This window comes from Augochlora pura, chromosome 8 (assembly GCF_028453695.1).
Source record: "Augochlora pura isolate Apur16 chromosome 8, APUR_v2.2.1, whole genome shotgun sequence".
Lineage (NCBI taxonomy): Eukaryota > Metazoa > Arthropoda > Insecta > Hymenoptera > Halictidae > Augochlora > Augochlora pura.
The window spans coordinates 9,046,281-9,062,475 of NC_135779.1; the positions used below are offsets into that span (position 1 = coordinate 9,046,281).

At 35.5% G+C, this 16,195-nt stretch overlaps 4 protein-coding genes and 1 long non-coding RNA gene across 13 annotated transcripts; 2 read left to right on the forward strand and 3 right to left on the reverse strand.

Moving 5' to 3' along the window:
• Window positions 1-26: 26 nt before the first annotated feature.
• On the forward strand, window positions 27-7,398 carry Nmdar1 (glutamate ionotropic receptor NMDA type subunit 1). 6 transcript variants are annotated; one of them, XR_013494715.1, is made up of 18 exons: window positions 27-144; window positions 354-530; window positions 852-1,103; window positions 1,622-1,816; window positions 1,943-2,043; window positions 2,119-2,292; window positions 2,849-2,962; window positions 3,042-3,189; window positions 3,276-3,504; window positions 3,670-3,804; window positions 3,885-4,039; window positions 4,106-4,340; window positions 5,005-5,153; window positions 5,236-5,393; window positions 5,495-5,667; window positions 5,972-6,225; window positions 6,319-6,555; window positions 6,992-7,059. XR_013494715.1 is itself a non-coding variant. In XM_078188941.1 (18 exons), the coding sequence occupies exons 2-17, from the start codon at window positions 369-371 to the stop codon at window positions 6,361-6,363; spliced, it is 2,679 nt and encodes an 892-aa protein (XP_078045067.1). In that variant the 5' UTR covers window positions 27-144; window positions 354-368; the 3' UTR covers window positions 6,364-6,391; window positions 6,992-7,047. The 6 variants fall into 6 exon arrangements, 5 of the variants coding, with proteins under 5 accessions (XP_078045067.1, XP_078045064.1, XP_078045065.1 ...); XM_078188941.1 differs by having other exon boundaries at window positions 6,319-6,391; window positions 6,992-7,047; XM_078188938.1 differs by lacking the exon at window positions 6,319-6,555 and having other exon boundaries at window positions 6,992-7,398.
• Window positions 3,254-7,886, reverse strand: LOC144474262 (uncharacterized). The gene is made up of 3 exons (XR_013494718.1): window positions 7,776-7,886; window positions 4,538-4,625; window positions 3,254-4,315 (listed from the first exon to the last, which is right to left on the reverse strand). It is a non-coding gene; the product is annotated as an uncharacterized LOC144474262 (long non-coding RNA).
• A 320-nt stretch (window positions 7,887-8,206) lies between these two features.
• On the forward strand, window positions 8,207-11,440 carry Snx3 (sorting nexin 3). Of its 4 annotated transcripts, none has more exons than XR_013494709.1 (5): window positions 8,207-8,520; window positions 9,335-9,430; window positions 9,530-9,654; window positions 9,750-9,868; window positions 10,202-11,440. XR_013494709.1 is itself a non-coding variant. In XM_078188859.1 (5 exons), exons 1-4 carry the CDS (start codon window positions 8,356-8,358, stop codon window positions 9,848-9,850), a joined length of 492 nt encoding a protein of 163 aa, XP_078044985.1. In that variant the 5' UTR covers window positions 8,207-8,355; the 3' UTR covers window positions 9,851-9,868; window positions 10,202-11,428. The 4 variants fall into 4 exon arrangements, 3 of the variants coding, with proteins under 3 accessions (XP_078044985.1, XP_078044986.1, XP_078044987.1); XM_078188859.1 differs by having other exon boundaries at window positions 9,745-9,868; window positions 10,202-11,428; XM_078188860.1 differs by having other exon boundaries at window positions 9,750-11,440.
• Window positions 11,437-13,637, reverse strand: LOC144474203 (uncharacterized). The gene is made up of 4 exons (XM_078188857.1): window positions 13,257-13,637; window positions 12,903-13,085; window positions 11,662-12,829; window positions 11,437-11,571 (listed from the first exon to the last, which is right to left on the reverse strand). The coding sequence occupies exons 1-4, from the start codon at window positions 13,455-13,457 to the stop codon at window positions 11,489-11,491; spliced, it is 1,635 nt and encodes a 544-aa protein (XP_078044983.1). The 5' UTR covers window positions 13,458-13,637; the 3' UTR covers window positions 11,437-11,488.
• A 942-nt stretch (window positions 13,638-14,579) lies between these two features.
• Koko (cyclin Q) lies at window positions 14,580-16,175 on the reverse strand. Its single transcript, XM_078188858.1, has 6 exons — window positions 16,041-16,175; window positions 15,698-15,831; window positions 15,520-15,617; window positions 15,218-15,436; window positions 14,905-15,135; window positions 14,580-14,827 (listed from the first exon to the last, which is right to left on the reverse strand). Exons 1-6 carry the CDS (start codon window positions 16,076-16,078, stop codon window positions 14,732-14,734), a joined length of 816 nt encoding a protein of 271 aa, XP_078044984.1. The 5' UTR covers window positions 16,079-16,175; the 3' UTR covers window positions 14,580-14,731.
• Window positions 16,176-16,195: the final 20 nt, after the last annotated feature.

Sequence of the window (16,195 nt, forward strand, 5' to 3'; positions counted from 1 at the left end):
TCGCAGATCCACCTTCGCGCTCGACGTTGACGCTGGTCGTCCGTTTCTAGGGAATCTCGGCAAGGGCGTGAACCGTTTTCCAAATGAGTCGAATCGTCGACTCCACGGTAATTGCGTGAACGGTCTCTGGCTGGACTCCGATCGGTACGTTCGATTTTATTTACACGGAGCCAATAACAAGCAAAAATTTTAGTTCACGTTAGAATCTCGTATTATCGAGAATATTGACGGTAATCATTATTGGAAACCGATCAACAATAATTTTGCTATAATAGCGGTATTCTTAACCAACTTCTACCGATTTCGTTCCCTTAGCGTTTGATAGACAGCATAGAATGTATTGTTCCTTGTAGATCGACCCCCCAGCAATGGCGAAATACGAAGGAGCCTTATTATTCCTCCTCCTAATTGTTTTGAACGACGAAATCTACAATGGGCAAGCCGAGTTCCAGGCCAACAATCCCACCCTCTTCAACATCGGCGCTGTATTGTCGAACGAGAGCAGAGCCCATTTCGAGCAGAAAATCAAAGTAAGTAATACGCGGGGATGTGTTGTCCTCGAGGCGGGTCCATTAGAATGGAATTCCTTAAAGAACATTCGATACCCGCCCCTTATTCGAATATTTCAGTTTATAAAACCTTGACACGCGTCCAATAACTGACCACCCGCTGATCGGGTGTATTCGTCACAATCGCATGAAATACGAATTTAAGAATGTGCTTTCAGAGGAGAAATAATTTTAATACTTTCTTTCGATGCTTTTGTCACTGTAGACATTGTTCATTTTGCATGAAAACCTTCTCCGGTTGGGAACGGATTGATCACAAGAGACAATGTTGATTCGTTTCAGAACTTAAACTTAGACTCGAAATACGTCCGGAAAGGAGTGTCCTACACGCACACAGTGATCCAGATGGACTCGAATCCAATTAAAATGGCACTGAGCGTGTGCAATTACTTGATCGCGAAGAGGGTGTACGCGGTGGTGGTCTCTCACCCCCTGACCGGAGACTTGTCGCCGGCAGCTGTATCCTACACGAACGGATTCTACCACATACCCGTTATCGGCATATCGTCGAGAGACTCGGCGTTCTCCGACAAAGTGAGTCGACCCGTTCACCCTTTAATCTCCATAAAACCAAGATCCTGACGACATTGAAATCTTCCAACCTTCTGGCTGGAAATAATACCAGCCTTGAGTCGAATATGGCTTGCGGACATTGCGAATCGTAACCGCGATAATGACGAATCCTTACGCAAAATGCTGCTTGAATAATTCATGGATACAGGTTTCAAGGACCTCATTAAGGCATCGAGAGACTCTTAAAGCTTCAATTCAAATAATTGCATTTCATACCAAGTTTGTTTCTTGTTGAAGATGATTTTTTAAGATTGTTGCCATTAGAACCAAGTAAATGATTAATTACACTTTGCGATATAATAAACGAAAATTCGTCCAAGTTGCCGCAAATAAGATTTCCAAGTAATACCTCCACTACGTCAGCATCGCATTATCGGAATTATTACGTGACACGTGCCAAAGATTTATTCTACGTTTACGAATTCTGAGGCAGGATGTAAACGTCCGTATGATATACAGCAGATTTTTACATGTTTCAGAACATTCATGTTTCTTTCCTGCGCACGGTACCGCCTTACTCGCATCAGGCAGACGTGTGGGTGGATCTTCTGAAACATTTTAATTATTTGAAGGTGATCTTCATCCACAGCTCCGACACCGATGGCCGGGCTTTGCTCGGCCGGTTTCAGACCACCTCGCAAAACTTAGATGCAGATGTAGAGATTAAAGTTCAGGTAGGTCTACACAAAGGAGAGCATATTGCTATCTTGTCTAGGAACAATGGTATACTTGTACTCCTCGTTAGAATAGTAAAGAGTTGGCTATCAAAGAAAAGATTTACGAAACATTGTTCCCAACAGGTGGACCCCATCATCGAGTTCGAACCAGGTCTGGAAAATTTCACACAACAGCTGATAGACATGAAATTGGCGCAATCCAGAGTGTGTTTGCTGTATGCGTCGTAAGTATCCCTCGTTGTTCTTTCTAATGACTTTGGATTAGTTAAATACAGACCATACCCTCTTCTGCTAAATAGAAAAACCGATGCGGACGTGATCTTCCGTGACGCTGCAGCCCTGAACATGACCGGCGCAGGATATGTTTGGATCGTCACGGAGCAAGCCTTAGATGCGCCGAACGCACCGGAAGGTCTTCTCGGCTTGAAATTAATTAACGCGGAGAAAGAGGAAGCTCACATCCACGATAGTCTGTCAGTTCCTTTTTCTGATCCATACATTGGCGTGTAGCTTCGTGTCTAGATAATGTTGTCCGTGTTCCACCATCGAAAAAAACCGTGAGAGAATCTGGTACACGCGCATGTAAGACTTACGAGTCAAAAACTTCGTCGAGGCGCTAACGATACTTAGCTTGCGATTTTTTACGCGGACGCCAGCTGCTCTGTTACCTTAAGTACCAGGCTGTTTCGAAAGTTTCGTTATCTATTGAGGCGAATCCGAAATAGTTTTTCTTTATGCAAGTAAACTTTTGGGACAGACTGGTACGATCTTTCTTGCATCTAGCTTTCTCGTAGATGCCGCATGCTACAATTGCTTCTTTCTATTGCCATCGAGCAGTCCTTTCAAATTGAATTTAAGATAGTTTTGTATTAAATATAAATGCTTAAATTAAGATCATCTTCATTCAGGAGCTGCTAACTCCTTCAGAATGAATAGTACGAAATATGATCACTATATCCTATGAGGAGACTATTAGTGGAGATAGAAATTAATTTCCTTCATCTGTAATTAGTGAGATGTATGTTGCAGGCTGGTACTGGTAAAAGCGTTGAACGAAATGAACAAAACAGAATTGATCACAGAGCCTCCAAAGGATTGCGACGATTCCGGCACCATTTGGGAAACTGGGAAAAGCCTGTTCGGGTATGATTTTCACTCCACTACTTGCATCTTTGCTAAATCAACAGGCTAAGATTTATGTTACCATGCCTTCTCATTTTAGATTTATCCGTAAACAAGTATTGCCGAACGGTACTACCGGAAACGTAGCTTTCGACGACAATGGGGACCGGATATTCGCCGAGTATCATATCATCAATATTCAGGAAAAAGGAGAAAGAGTGTCCGTTGGAAAATATTTCTACCCCATTGTGAGCTATAAAGAAAATCATAGTATCGTAAAAAAGTATTGTGGTTATTTTAAAGAATTCGAGTAAGAAGAAATTTTATGTTGCAGTTAAACGTAGGACAGAATACCACCAAGATGAAGCTAATGGTGAACGAATCAAGCATAACTTGGCCTGGTCGGTCACGAACAAAGCCGGAAGGTTATATGATCCCCACGCATTTAAAAGTGCTCACGATCGAGGAGAAGCCGTTCGTCTATGTTCGCGAGATCTCAGAGACCGAATCCTGCCAACCAGAAGAGATTCTATGTCCTCATTTCAATGCCACTGAACACGAAAGTAAACAGTGAAATCTTCTACAGTTCTTTGATATAATCGACCGATGTATTTTATAAACACTTATTTTATTTTTATTTATTTTCTTAGTTTTTTTTATTTATTTTGAACCCTTATCTATTTAGTAAAAACAAAACTTCGTTTTAATAATTTTTTTACCGTCTTCAGGTACGAAAACATACTGTTGCAAAGGCTACTGCATGGACTTGTTAGAAAAGCTATCGGAGACCATAAATTTCACTTACAGTTTGGCTCTGTCTCCTGATGGACAATTCGGCAGCTACATGATTAAGAATATCTCAGGTTGAAAACTGTCTTTTAAACGCAATTATACCAATTTCATCAGTAGGAACAATATACTTAATGAATGAATGCTATATCAGGCGGCAAGAAAGAGTGGACTGGACTTATAGGGGAACTAGTCAACGAAAGAGCTGACATGATCGTTGCTCCTTTAACCATCAATCCAGAACGCGCCGAATTCATCGAGTTCAGCAAGCCTTTTAAGTACCAGGGCATCACTATCCTCGAGAAAAAGGTACGATCTTAAAATCATAATGAATTTCTCTGCAGATTTTTATACAAAGTAAATTTGGTCGCTCAGCCTTCAAGATCGTCGACCCTGGTATCGTTTCTGCAACCATTCAGCAACACACTTTGGATACTGGTGATGGTGTCGGTGCACGTAGTGGCTCTAGTTCTGTACCTCCTCGACCGGTTCTCGCCCTTCGGGAGGTTCAAGCTAGCAAACACTGACGGTACCGAAGAGGATGCTCTCAACTTGTCCAGCGCAATCTGGTTCGCCTGGGGAGTCCTACTCAACAGTGGAATCGGAGAAGGTATTGATCAAAACGACCTTAGAGATTTTAAAGAAACTGGAAAACAGCAAACACTAAAATCTGAAATTGGATCTATAAAAACATAATAGGGACGAAAAAAAAAGTTGCCAACTGGATCGTTGTTCGAAACTTTTACTCCTAACATCGCATGCAATACGGAAATTAACATCCTTAGTATACAGTAAACTTTTACGTACAGCCTTCATGCTCTGATTTATGATGCCCCGCAACAATCTTCCTGAAGACTTACGGTCTTCAGCTCGGCGCAGCCACGTCCACTTTTACCTGTAATCAGTGTAAAAGGAATTCTTTATTATACTATGGAGCGTGTCCCCCATCTCCTAACGACCATTAACATTGAACCTCCAAGGAACGTATTTATAGCGACCGTTAATGTCTTCCTTTGCCAACGAAGGCATAATTAAATCGATTAAACAAGGACAAAAATGGAATCACGCAATGATTCTTATGTGCTTCATATTAGCCACGTTTCAGCAACGAGAATGCTCGATGATACGGAAAATTACGACAGGTTGAACAGTTTGGATGACTTTTCAGCCGGTTTACAGTGGCCATTCCCAAATGTCAGAATTAATGGGGGAAGGGTGAATCTGAGATTAGAATAGTTTTGCATGACAAATGAGACTTTCTGTAATTTGAATAGGAACTCCGAGAAGCTTCTCTGCGCGGGTATTGGGCATGGTTTGGGCAGGATTCGCGATGATTATCGTTGCCTCGTACACTGCCAACTTGGCTGCATTCTTGGTGCTGGAACGGCCGAAAACGAAATTAACTGGAATCAACGATGCTCGCGTAAGAACTTGCACAATTTCTTATACGAAACTTCGAATTAAAGATAAATCAATTATTTCTAAAAAGATCTGTTCGCGTACAGCTGAGAAACACTATGGAGAATCTCACGTGTGCAACTGTGAAGGGCTCAGCAGTGGATATGTACTTCCGTCGACAGGTTGAACTGTCTAATATGTATCGCACCATGGAAGCAAATAATTACGACACTGCTGAGGAAGCCATCAGGGACATTAAAATTGGGTAGGGGTCATTGCCCTTAAAACAACATTTTGAAATCTTTAATGCGTGTAATACGAGAGAATAACAGGTAAAGATGTGACGATAAGTGATACCTTTTTCAGAAAACTCATGGCCTTTATCTGGGACAGCTCTCGGTTGGAATTCGAGGCTGCCCAGGATTGTGAATTGGTCACTGCAGGAGAACTATTTGGACGGTCTGGCTACGGAATCGGCCTACAAAAGGGCTCTTTGTGGGCGGATGCTGTGACCCTGGCTATTCTAGACTTTCACGAAAGTAAGAGTCACTTCACGCTGGTAATAACCAGTCACAACGTATTAGATCAATAGAGTAAAAGTGTCTACTTTTATTTCAACCCATTCAACCATAGTACTAAGCTAGCCTCATTATGCGTGACTCGAACCAAAATATGCGACCACGAGACCAGCTCCGCGTTTTGTACGTGACTTCTTAGCTATCCTCAAGATTAAAATTTCAATCCACGTTTTATAGTTATGACGATCGAAGCACTGTGTTCGCATTGATGGCCACAGCCTAATAATACACCGGAATCTAATTTTTTACTACACTTTTCCCGTAGGCGGTTTCATGGAGAGCCTCGATACGCATTGGATCCTCCAAGGGAACATACAGCAATGCGAGCAACTAGAGAACACTCCAAACACGCTGGGTCTTAAGAACATGGCCGGTGTGTTCATAGTGGTGGGTGTAGGGATCATCGGTGGTATCGGTTTGATCATCATTGAGGTGGCATACAAGAAACATCAAATCCGCAAACAGAAGAAAATGGAACTGGCGAGACACGCGGCGGACAAATGGAGAGGAGCAATCGAGGTGAGGAAACCGAAGGGCGGATCTACCCTGGAGTAATCAAATCAGTTCTTTCTCTTTTCTTCTGTTCGATATCTATCGTTGTCCTCTCCTCAGAATTGTGTGTTTATCAGTAAACCGCAGGCGGCTGGGAGGAAGTAGGAGCGACGACAAGAAGTTCTGAAAACTAGTAACGACCAGAAATTCGGCCAAGCACCAGTTTTTGCTTCTATCAGCTTTAGGGGATGAGGAATGTAATCGGGCTTCTTTATTGCCGCAGGATAGCATTATTTCTAGACAGTCAACAATCTCCACCTCTATATATTGCATCAGTATCGCTTTTGTTTACACGGGGTGAGCTTTCGGGTACGAACATCTGAACATTTTTAGCAGATTTTGGTGAACTGGTACCAGTGTTTTTACACTGGAACCAAAAGCTCCTGCTCGAATTCGACCTAATTTGCTGAAATTGCTTGGGTGTTCTATTTTTTCCAACTCACCCTTCATAGCTCTTGGTCACAAGTATTTATTATATCAGCTTTATCGTATTTACATGAGCTTCCAGTATCAGTTAAGCTACTATTAGAAGTACAAAGTATGACTGTAGCTCTTTGGGTGCTGGTACTTGCGAGTACACAAATTTTAGGTGCACTGAAAGAGCTCTTTATGCTTTAAAATACAGTGCAACGTAACTTGTAAGTCTAATAGATTTAGCTTAAGTAAAGAAACGAGTGCGATTTTTGCGTTAGTCATTATCCACGATTGTAATTCAGCCTAATTTTTCATGCAGAAACGGAAGACCCTGCGAGCCTCTATAGCAGCCCAACGAAGGATTCAAAGCAATGGCCTAAATGATCCTACGACTGTCAGCCTGGCGGTTGACACGGTAGCTAGATCTAACCTAACCCCACGGAGTCCTGGTCGGGCATGGCCAGGTGATAGTGACATTCGTCAGCGACCAATACCTCGGTCCGATGATATCAGACTGTCCCCTGCCGCCTACACGGCGGACGTTTCACACCTTATTGTGTGAGCGAACTGATTTTTTATAGATCACCTGTATCGTGAATATCAAAATGTTATCACTATCGTGAGAAGTTACGTTAGATATATATGTATATGTATATATACATATATGCGGGCACAGAAGATTCTGTGTCGAGAGTGTGTTTGTTTTATACAATAAACAACGTTACTTTAAAACTTCTCGCGTAGCCTGTCATCATTCCCTTCTCGATTAACATCCTAGATTGATCGATCGTTAAATTATAATCGATCATGCGCTATTTATAAAGACCATTATATATACACTTCCATTTCATTCCTTTCTGACTTCAATTGTACGCATGCAATCATACGATTAAACAACCGATTGTGTTGTTACATGCGCATTAGCTGTTACTTTCAACTTGTATTTTTATTCTTGTAGTTACGTATAGTGAAGAGCAAGGAATGACAATGAAAAGTTAAAAAATTACGTTTCCAACTTTGTTGTCTAACACCTCAAAACAATACAAGTCGATTCATCAAATTAGAAAAAATGATTTATCTCATTTTAAAAATTATATACTCACTTTTACTCTTTCCTGTATGTAACTGCGTGACGTACCGTGTTTAAACAGAAATTTGTGTTGCTTAGTTGTATCTATGTATATTCTATTCGCAACGTATCAACCATAACTCGAAGGTCTCATATGTTGTGAATATAATCAATTTTTAAATATTTTTAAATAGCATCACTCTCTCCATAGAACATGCAACACATAGAACTGGTATTTGATTTTAGATTAGTGCCCCTATTATTCAAAAATTATATTAATTTCAATCCTTTACGTTGATTCTTTTAACATCGCTGGTTTGTTTGTATGAATACTGTGTCATATAATTTGACACTTTCAAATTAAAATGCATGAACTTGGTTTGATTAATTAGGTTTTAAATACAATCAACATCGACGTTAAATGCAATTCGAATTGATCCGTGAGTCTTCTCTCTAAGTATAGTTTCGTGCGCCATGACCACGGACGTAACACATGAGAACGAATTGTGTCAAGTTTCTCGCCGCTGTCATTTGACGAAGTTTCCTTAACCGTCGTGTTGGATTTATTTTCTACCTGGCTTCGAAACAGTTAAATTAGTTTTTAATCATTAGGTATGGCAGATACGACCGTGGACGCGACACGCCGTTTAAATGTTAAAAAACAGACCCTAGACGACGCTTATGCAGCGCCTGCAAATTTCCTCGAGATTGACGTGATTAATCCAGTCACACACGGCGTCGGCAAGAAACGGTATACTGATTATGAAGTTCGCATGAGGGTAAGTAAAATTTCTTTCGTTTGACAGACTCATCCTCCTTTGTTGATATCGCGATGGGTTAGAAAAATACCTTTGTCATTTCATCTCCTGCGACAATTTTCTTTTTTACCGCTTAAATATAAAGCACCGCGTATTATTATCGAATGAAATGCACTGACGTGGACTTTAGATTATAAATTTAATCAAATTACATTCCGTCACGAATTCATAAATCGTTTAACTAATGCGCACATTTGCGATTGTCTCCTTTCCGGTCAAAATTGTGTACTGCAGTTGATGCACGCGCCCGGTCGCAATATTGTTAATTTTCTGTCTTTAAATGCCATCTATCAGGTATCTTCTCAGTGTTTGGCGTTATTTTTCAATACATAGAAGATTAATAAGATTTGAATTCGTTGTAATAATGTCATTAGGTTCATCAATCGAATGTATCATGGGCAGTGTCTGTTATCTTACTTTAGGTGATAAAAAAGAACAGATACAAAAATTTATGTGATGCTTGGGTCCATTTATAGAATCATAGATTAAATTATACTAATGATTCTGTAACCAGTAATTAATATAAGTAACTCATGTTTTACTTCAAATGTTTATCTAAGGATAATCTAGTATTAATTTTATGTCTATGTTTCGACTGCTTTAAATTGAAGTCATTTATAAAATGACTTGTACAAAATGTCAAATGAACCATCACTATGAATCATACATTTTATATAATGTAAAATATATATTCTTTTAAGCTACGATAGTCAATAAAGGATGTAATCAACTGTTTTATTAATGGCTATGATAGTTAATTTTTGTTTTTGTTCAGACAAACCTACCAGTTTTTAAAGTTAAAGATTCTACAGTGAGGAGAAGGTATAGTGACTTTGAATGGCTAAGGAATGAATTAGAAAGGGATAGCAAGGTCAGTTGGTAATTTCATTAACATTTATTATTTCATATAGAATGTAGGTATTTACAGATTTTTCATGTTACATTAAAAATACATTTTCTATTTTTATAGATTGTAGTGCCTCCATTACCAGGGAAGGCCTGGAAACGCCAGATGCCTTTTCGAGGAGATGATGGTATTTTTGAAGAAGATTTTATTGAAGATCGAAGGAAAGGCTTAGAGGAATTCGTTAATAAGTATGTATATTTGTAACTTGGAAAGCTATAGCTTATTACTGTAGTTTGTAATCTTAATTTGTTTAAATAATAAATAATTTATTTTTTCAGAATAGCAGGACATCCACTAGCTCAGAATGAAAGATGTTTACATATGTTTCTGCAAGAAGCTGTAATAGACAAGAACTACGTACCTGGAAAAATACGTAATACATAGGTTACAATAAGATTCATTGCAAGTATATTTTCCTCCCCACCTTCAATATTTAAAGTCATATTTGACTATGTTAAAAGTTTATTCTCAAATTTTTTAAGGGATCCTTCTATATTTATATGCAATATTTAATCGAGCTTTCAATGCTGTGATGTCAAATTACAAAACCTGTTTCTTTGGAAGTATTTGTGTTTAAAACTTTGTGTATTACATATTCGGAAGGATCTAAGTGTCATTATAACTCACTGAATCAGTGTGATACAATTTTCTTATTTGCGTTTTGTTTAATGATATTGAAATAACATTGGCTTTTCGTAAAAAAGTATATAATTTTATATTTATTATTACTTTCAGAGATTGCAGAGTAATATTAGATGCAACAGTTCAATTAATATACAAATACGAAATTTATGAATCCCAAAATATGACTTAGAATTGAAATATCAAGACGAAAGCTATTTATTTACAAGTTGTTCAATATTAACAGTAATAAGTAGTTTTCTCTTGCTTTTTTTAAAGACAATTTGAGTAAAATTCTGTATATATTTGTGGTATCATTGCAAACATATATTTTCAAATCAAAAGTATTTAGAGTAAGATAAGGAGAAATAGAAGAAGAGTATAATATTTGCGAGTTACAGTTTTCCATTGGACAACTTGTAAAAAGCATATAAATTAATGTATAAACAGTGCTATTGCAACTAGAAGAATAAGATATAATTCAGTTAAAAAGTGAAGATAAATCTCTTAAAAATTGTTTATAATTTCATATTCTCTACGTGAAAGGAGTGTTAAGAAATCGAAAATTTACTGAACGTAATTCTTTGTTTATTAATGATAAAAGTATATATAACTAAGGCGTTTTGAATCTCCTTGTTATATACTTCTTGTTCTATTGTGACAATAGAATACAGAAATAATATTGTACTGGAACCAACAGTAAAATCAATAACTTCTATGTTGTGTTTTTATATTCTTTAAATTTACACTATAAGCAACATTTCGTAAAAGTTTGTAATTGTCAAAGGGACTGTGTACAGGGCGTAGAAAAAGAAAGCTGTTTCTCTCTACTGTTTCTCATTTAAGTTTTCATTATACTCTATTATACTAGTGTACATATATACCTGTGTATGCATTAACACGCATACATAGACTCTCACATATTCACAGGAGTATTGTATATCACTATAAATATTAAGAGATATAAAAGATGATTAAGACTGTGACTTACATACTACTTTAAAGCTTTGGTATTTAGTAAACAAAAAAGTCTTAATAAACGTTTCTACTTCGTTTAAAAATATATATATATATATACATATGGAAGTTATTAATGAAAATGCAACTGTAAAAAAAATTCAACTAACAATTTTATATGATTCATAAGGAAACATTTCTACAAGAAAAATCGTTACTATGCTTTTCCATTTACACTGCATTTCTTTTGTATGCATACCTTTGGACAATCAACGTTTAACATACTTCTTTATTGCGTTTCTATCTTGAAACTAATATGTACATTGTTGCCTTAAACTACATCTAAATTTAAAATTTTTCAAAGTTAAATAATTATGGCGCTAGTAATCCAATTGTATTAAGATAAATTTTTCTCTTTAATGAATTAAGACTATGTATTTATACTTATAAGTATACATCCTGTTTAGTTCTAATGAATTTTTTATTTTTAAAATATGTTTCTATATATTTGCTCACGCAGTCTTGCTCTGAAAATACAAAAATAAATATTACTTATTTCACGCTGTAGCACATTACTTTTATTAAATGTATTTTATATTATATTAATGGTCACTCACCAGGAAAAGTATTTTCAATAATAAGCATATCGGCTATGTGCTTTGCAACTATTTTAAAAAGCTGTCTGTTCTTTATTCTTCGTTTCTTATAAAATGGCATTAGATGCTTTACTATCCATGGTGCTATCCTCTCTTTACATGCAGTTAAATGCTCTTCAATACAGATTGGTGAATCTGGCATCATATCTTCGTCGTCCGATTCTCCGAATAGTTCAATAAATTTTTCTCTTATCCTTCTGTGTTTTCTATAATTCGTTAGAGACAGCTCGGTCATTTTTGTCTTTAACTTTGAAACCTGATACACGCGTTCAACAAACCAAATGCTGTGCATCTTGCGCTTTTGTTTAGTTTCAGGAGTATCATTTTCTACTCCTAACAACTTATTGGCTTCCCTATTTTTCATTTCTTTGTAATAACTAAAACTATATCTCCCAGTATTTACATTGGATGGTTTTACATTATTGCTTTTAACATTAAACTTTGTACTGTCATTGCTTTCAGGTATACAAATAGAGTCATTGGAATTAAGTGGAAAAAAAGATTCTGTCTCCAAACATATTTTATTGATTTCTTTGTCCACGTTAGCCTTGCTTACCCCTGAATGTTTCTCTATTAATGTCATTAAATCACTACTATCATCACTGTCACAAAACATGTCTTCCATGTGTTGCAAAAGTGAATCTTGAGAATGTTCATCCTCATTTTGAATATTGGATGGATTATTTAACATTTGAGTATTTGAATTGTCCTGTGTGCAACTGAATATGTCACATTCTTCTTTAATTACTTTTTCCTTGACTGTTATTGTATCAGATAGATCTTCATCCAACTTAATTTTAAATGTGTTCTGTTCTAATTCATTGCAGCAAGTAGAATTCACAGTGGGTGAAGCTGTATTGTTGCAATTATCAGATATATCCTTTTGAATTTCTTTTGTATCTATTGCGTCTACTTCTCCCTTGAGAGGCAAGTCTTTTTGTTCCTCAAAAGACAATTCTTCACAATTAGACGTAATGCAAATACTTTGAATGTTATCAATTTTTTCCAATTCTGCCCACGAATTAATAGTCTGAACACCAACATCTACTTTCGTTGGTGGAGTTTCTAAAAATATTACTAACTTCTTATAAGCTTTCTTGTCCAAGGTGTAAGACTTCACATCTGAAATCTATTAGTGTCTTACTTTTTACTGTTAATTGAACTAATAAGTTTGCTAATTTACATAAATATGATAAACTTACCATCTTCAACATATTTTGTCTATACAAAGTTGCCTCTAAAGATGATCGAACAGCATGCAATTCCATTTGATTTGCACATTTTTTCAATTGTTCACATGATATATCTTTGTCTTTATCATTATAGTAAAGAATGTAATTGGTGAGTAAACATTTATGGAGGTAAGAATAATATACTGCACGAACCTGTAATCCAAAACATTGATTCAAATTAAACATCTATCAAAAATTCGAATTTAAACTGACAAGCACCAGACTGTAAAAATCCAAGAGAATCATTATTTACTAGCAAATGGAAGTACACGTTTAAATGATTAACATTTTAAGAAATTATTTTGTTGTGTTCATGAAACATGCCTTCGTAGTCAATCGAAGAAATTCATCGTTTGGATCGATGGGAAACTGAAATTTGTTCGTCGAAAGTGAAGGTAATGATATTGACAAAAGATTATTAATATCTTCGAGACTAGTATTGTCATCATCGGTATCCAGGATATCGAATTCGTCTCGTTCCTTCTTCAATGAGAATGATTTATCTTTTTCTTCCATTGTAGTCATTTTATTTCATAGTTTGTTGACAAACGTTAACTATTTCAAATTTCTCACTTGACAAGCCTCGTAAATATTCACCGCGCAACAATGTCATGTTCAACGTTTTTGTGAATTAAAGACATAGCTTCTGCTCTATGAAACGAGCATAACACTTTAGTAAATCTCTGTTCGTATGTCAGTGCAATAAATAAACCAATCTTCTGTATTCCAACAAAGATAATGTTTATTATATGTACATATATACACATTTAACTATATATGTATAATAATAGTGGATTGCTAGCGAAGCTAACTTCATGCTTGTCGATAGTTGTTGAAGTCGTTTTTCCAGCAATCAATAATATTTATAAAAGTATTATGAAAAAACTAATGTAGATTAAAAACTTCTTTAAATTGATGAAATTGAGGAAAATGTTATCAACATTCTATTTAAATTAATAACTATTCTTTGTAAATTTATGTATTCATTAAATCATTACTGTTCCCTGTTAAGGGTGTTCATATACATATGTATATATATACTATTAATTATTATGATGTTTTTATTTGAATTTGACAAACAAAAAAGCTCAGAACCGAGACACTGCCAAATGCAATTGAATTAAGTACTCCTCTATTATTCCTTTATTATTAATTGGAATCAAATATGTAACTCCATGATAATCAGAACTGAATTGTATTTATCTTGATAATCAGTAGCACAAAATTATAATGTTTGGTGTCAAAATACTCCTAAGAATTTCACGCATCGGATCTATAGCATAAATTGCCATACTTATGATTTTTAAACAAATTTCCGTTTATCGGCTACAAAATACTATAACCACGTAGCGGTAAATATGTGAACTAAATTTCTTCTCGTATATACAATATAAAACAGAGTTATTAAAAACATTGATTATGATAAAATTAAGGCCTTGCAAAATTAAAACAACATTGCAAAATATAAATAAAATTTGACTACAAGTAGAATTCAAATTAACCAGTATGTTTGGATCGGGTTGGCATTAATATTTCATTTGATTAGTAGTGAATGTGTAAAAATGATCCTGAAGTACATATAAACTTTATACTTTTATTATTACATTGTTTATAAATATATGAAAGAACTGAATATTATAACAAAAATTACGAAACACAGAATAAAAAATTTATTTCAATGACAATCTTCATTTATTTTTGTACTCTGTTGATACCAGTTTTTATGAGGAAAGTACCAGATCTGTGTCAATATACAAGCTGTTTCAATGTTTCATACATTAATAATGAACTAAAATGCATCAGTTATCTCTTGTTTCTGGTTCTTCATCATATGCAGCCATGACCTTTTCCATTATTTCCCAAAGTTTGTCCCTTGTTAAGTCTTTACAAAATACCTGAAAATTACATAGATAGTCTATTTCATAGTAAATAATTTACGATATTAACATTTTTAACGATTTTCAATTCTTACATTGAACCATGGTTGTTGGTCACATTCGTCCATTAATGGTACTACAACGCCATAAATCTGTAGTGATAAATTAATACAGGCAATGGCTATTAAATTTGGTGGATAATCAAGTATAGCAGGTGAATGATGAAAGTCTTGTAGAAGTGCCATACTGGTCTTTGCAACTGGATACTTTGACCATTCTTCTTCTCCAAACCATGCCTGTAAGGACCTTAGATAGTGCAGCATATACTAAAACAAGAAAATTTTATTACATAATGCTCTAAGTCATAACATACATTTTAACCATCTCTTTTATTAAAGTAATAATTACTTTATGTGGATGTACTGGAGTCACTTGAAACTTCAGCATACGCATAATTAAAAGTTCTGCCTGAACAATTGCATCTCTCATGCTCCAATACTGATCTCCTAGCTCTAAGGGTTGTGATCCTCTGTGTAGTGTGCTATAAGAGACATTCATTACATCTCTTATTTTTAAAATGTCATCTTTCACTTTTCCTGCTAGATAAAGACAAGTTGCTGCAATCAGCTGAAATATATAAAAAATTTATATAAATATTAATTATGCTAAATGAATAAGTCTACATTAGAATTAGTTCTGTAGTTGCTTACGTAGTTATCATAGCCTCCTGGGGCAGCCTCCTTTATAAACCTATGGTACAAAGTTGCAGCTGTCGCAATAGTTAATGGATGAGCTTCTAGTTTCAACCCTGTAATTTACAAAATTAGTAAAAAAATTTAATCACAGCTACAGTGGAAATTCTCTACCTTGTATACAGGAAGTACCTACCACACTCGAAAATAAATCTTGAAACTGTGAAACTGTCACTACTTTTGGTATAATCAATTGTAATACTTTTTTGTAAAGTATTCCGCTTTTCTCTTTGCATAGCCAATACATCAATAACATCTTTCATTTTGGAACTGTAAATTTATAGATTATTAATTTTAAATTAAAAGTATTATATCTTTTTATACTTTATTAAAATTATAACATATAGAAACAATTCATACTCCACCGTAGTAATTATTGCAAAAGTCGGTTTTTATAAATTGTGAACCGGCACATTATACAAGATCGTGTTACAAAAAAATTGTATAATAACTTCCAAACCTTTTTAACATTAAATTACCTTAATGTTTCAGTACTTGTTGGTTCTGTTGGATTCATTCTGATAATATTTTAATCGAGACCCTTTTATAAAATATTAAATCTATTTTCTTACAGGTTACGACAACAATATTTATTTTCCTTACACCGAGTGGAGGGCACGCGCCGGTATTACCA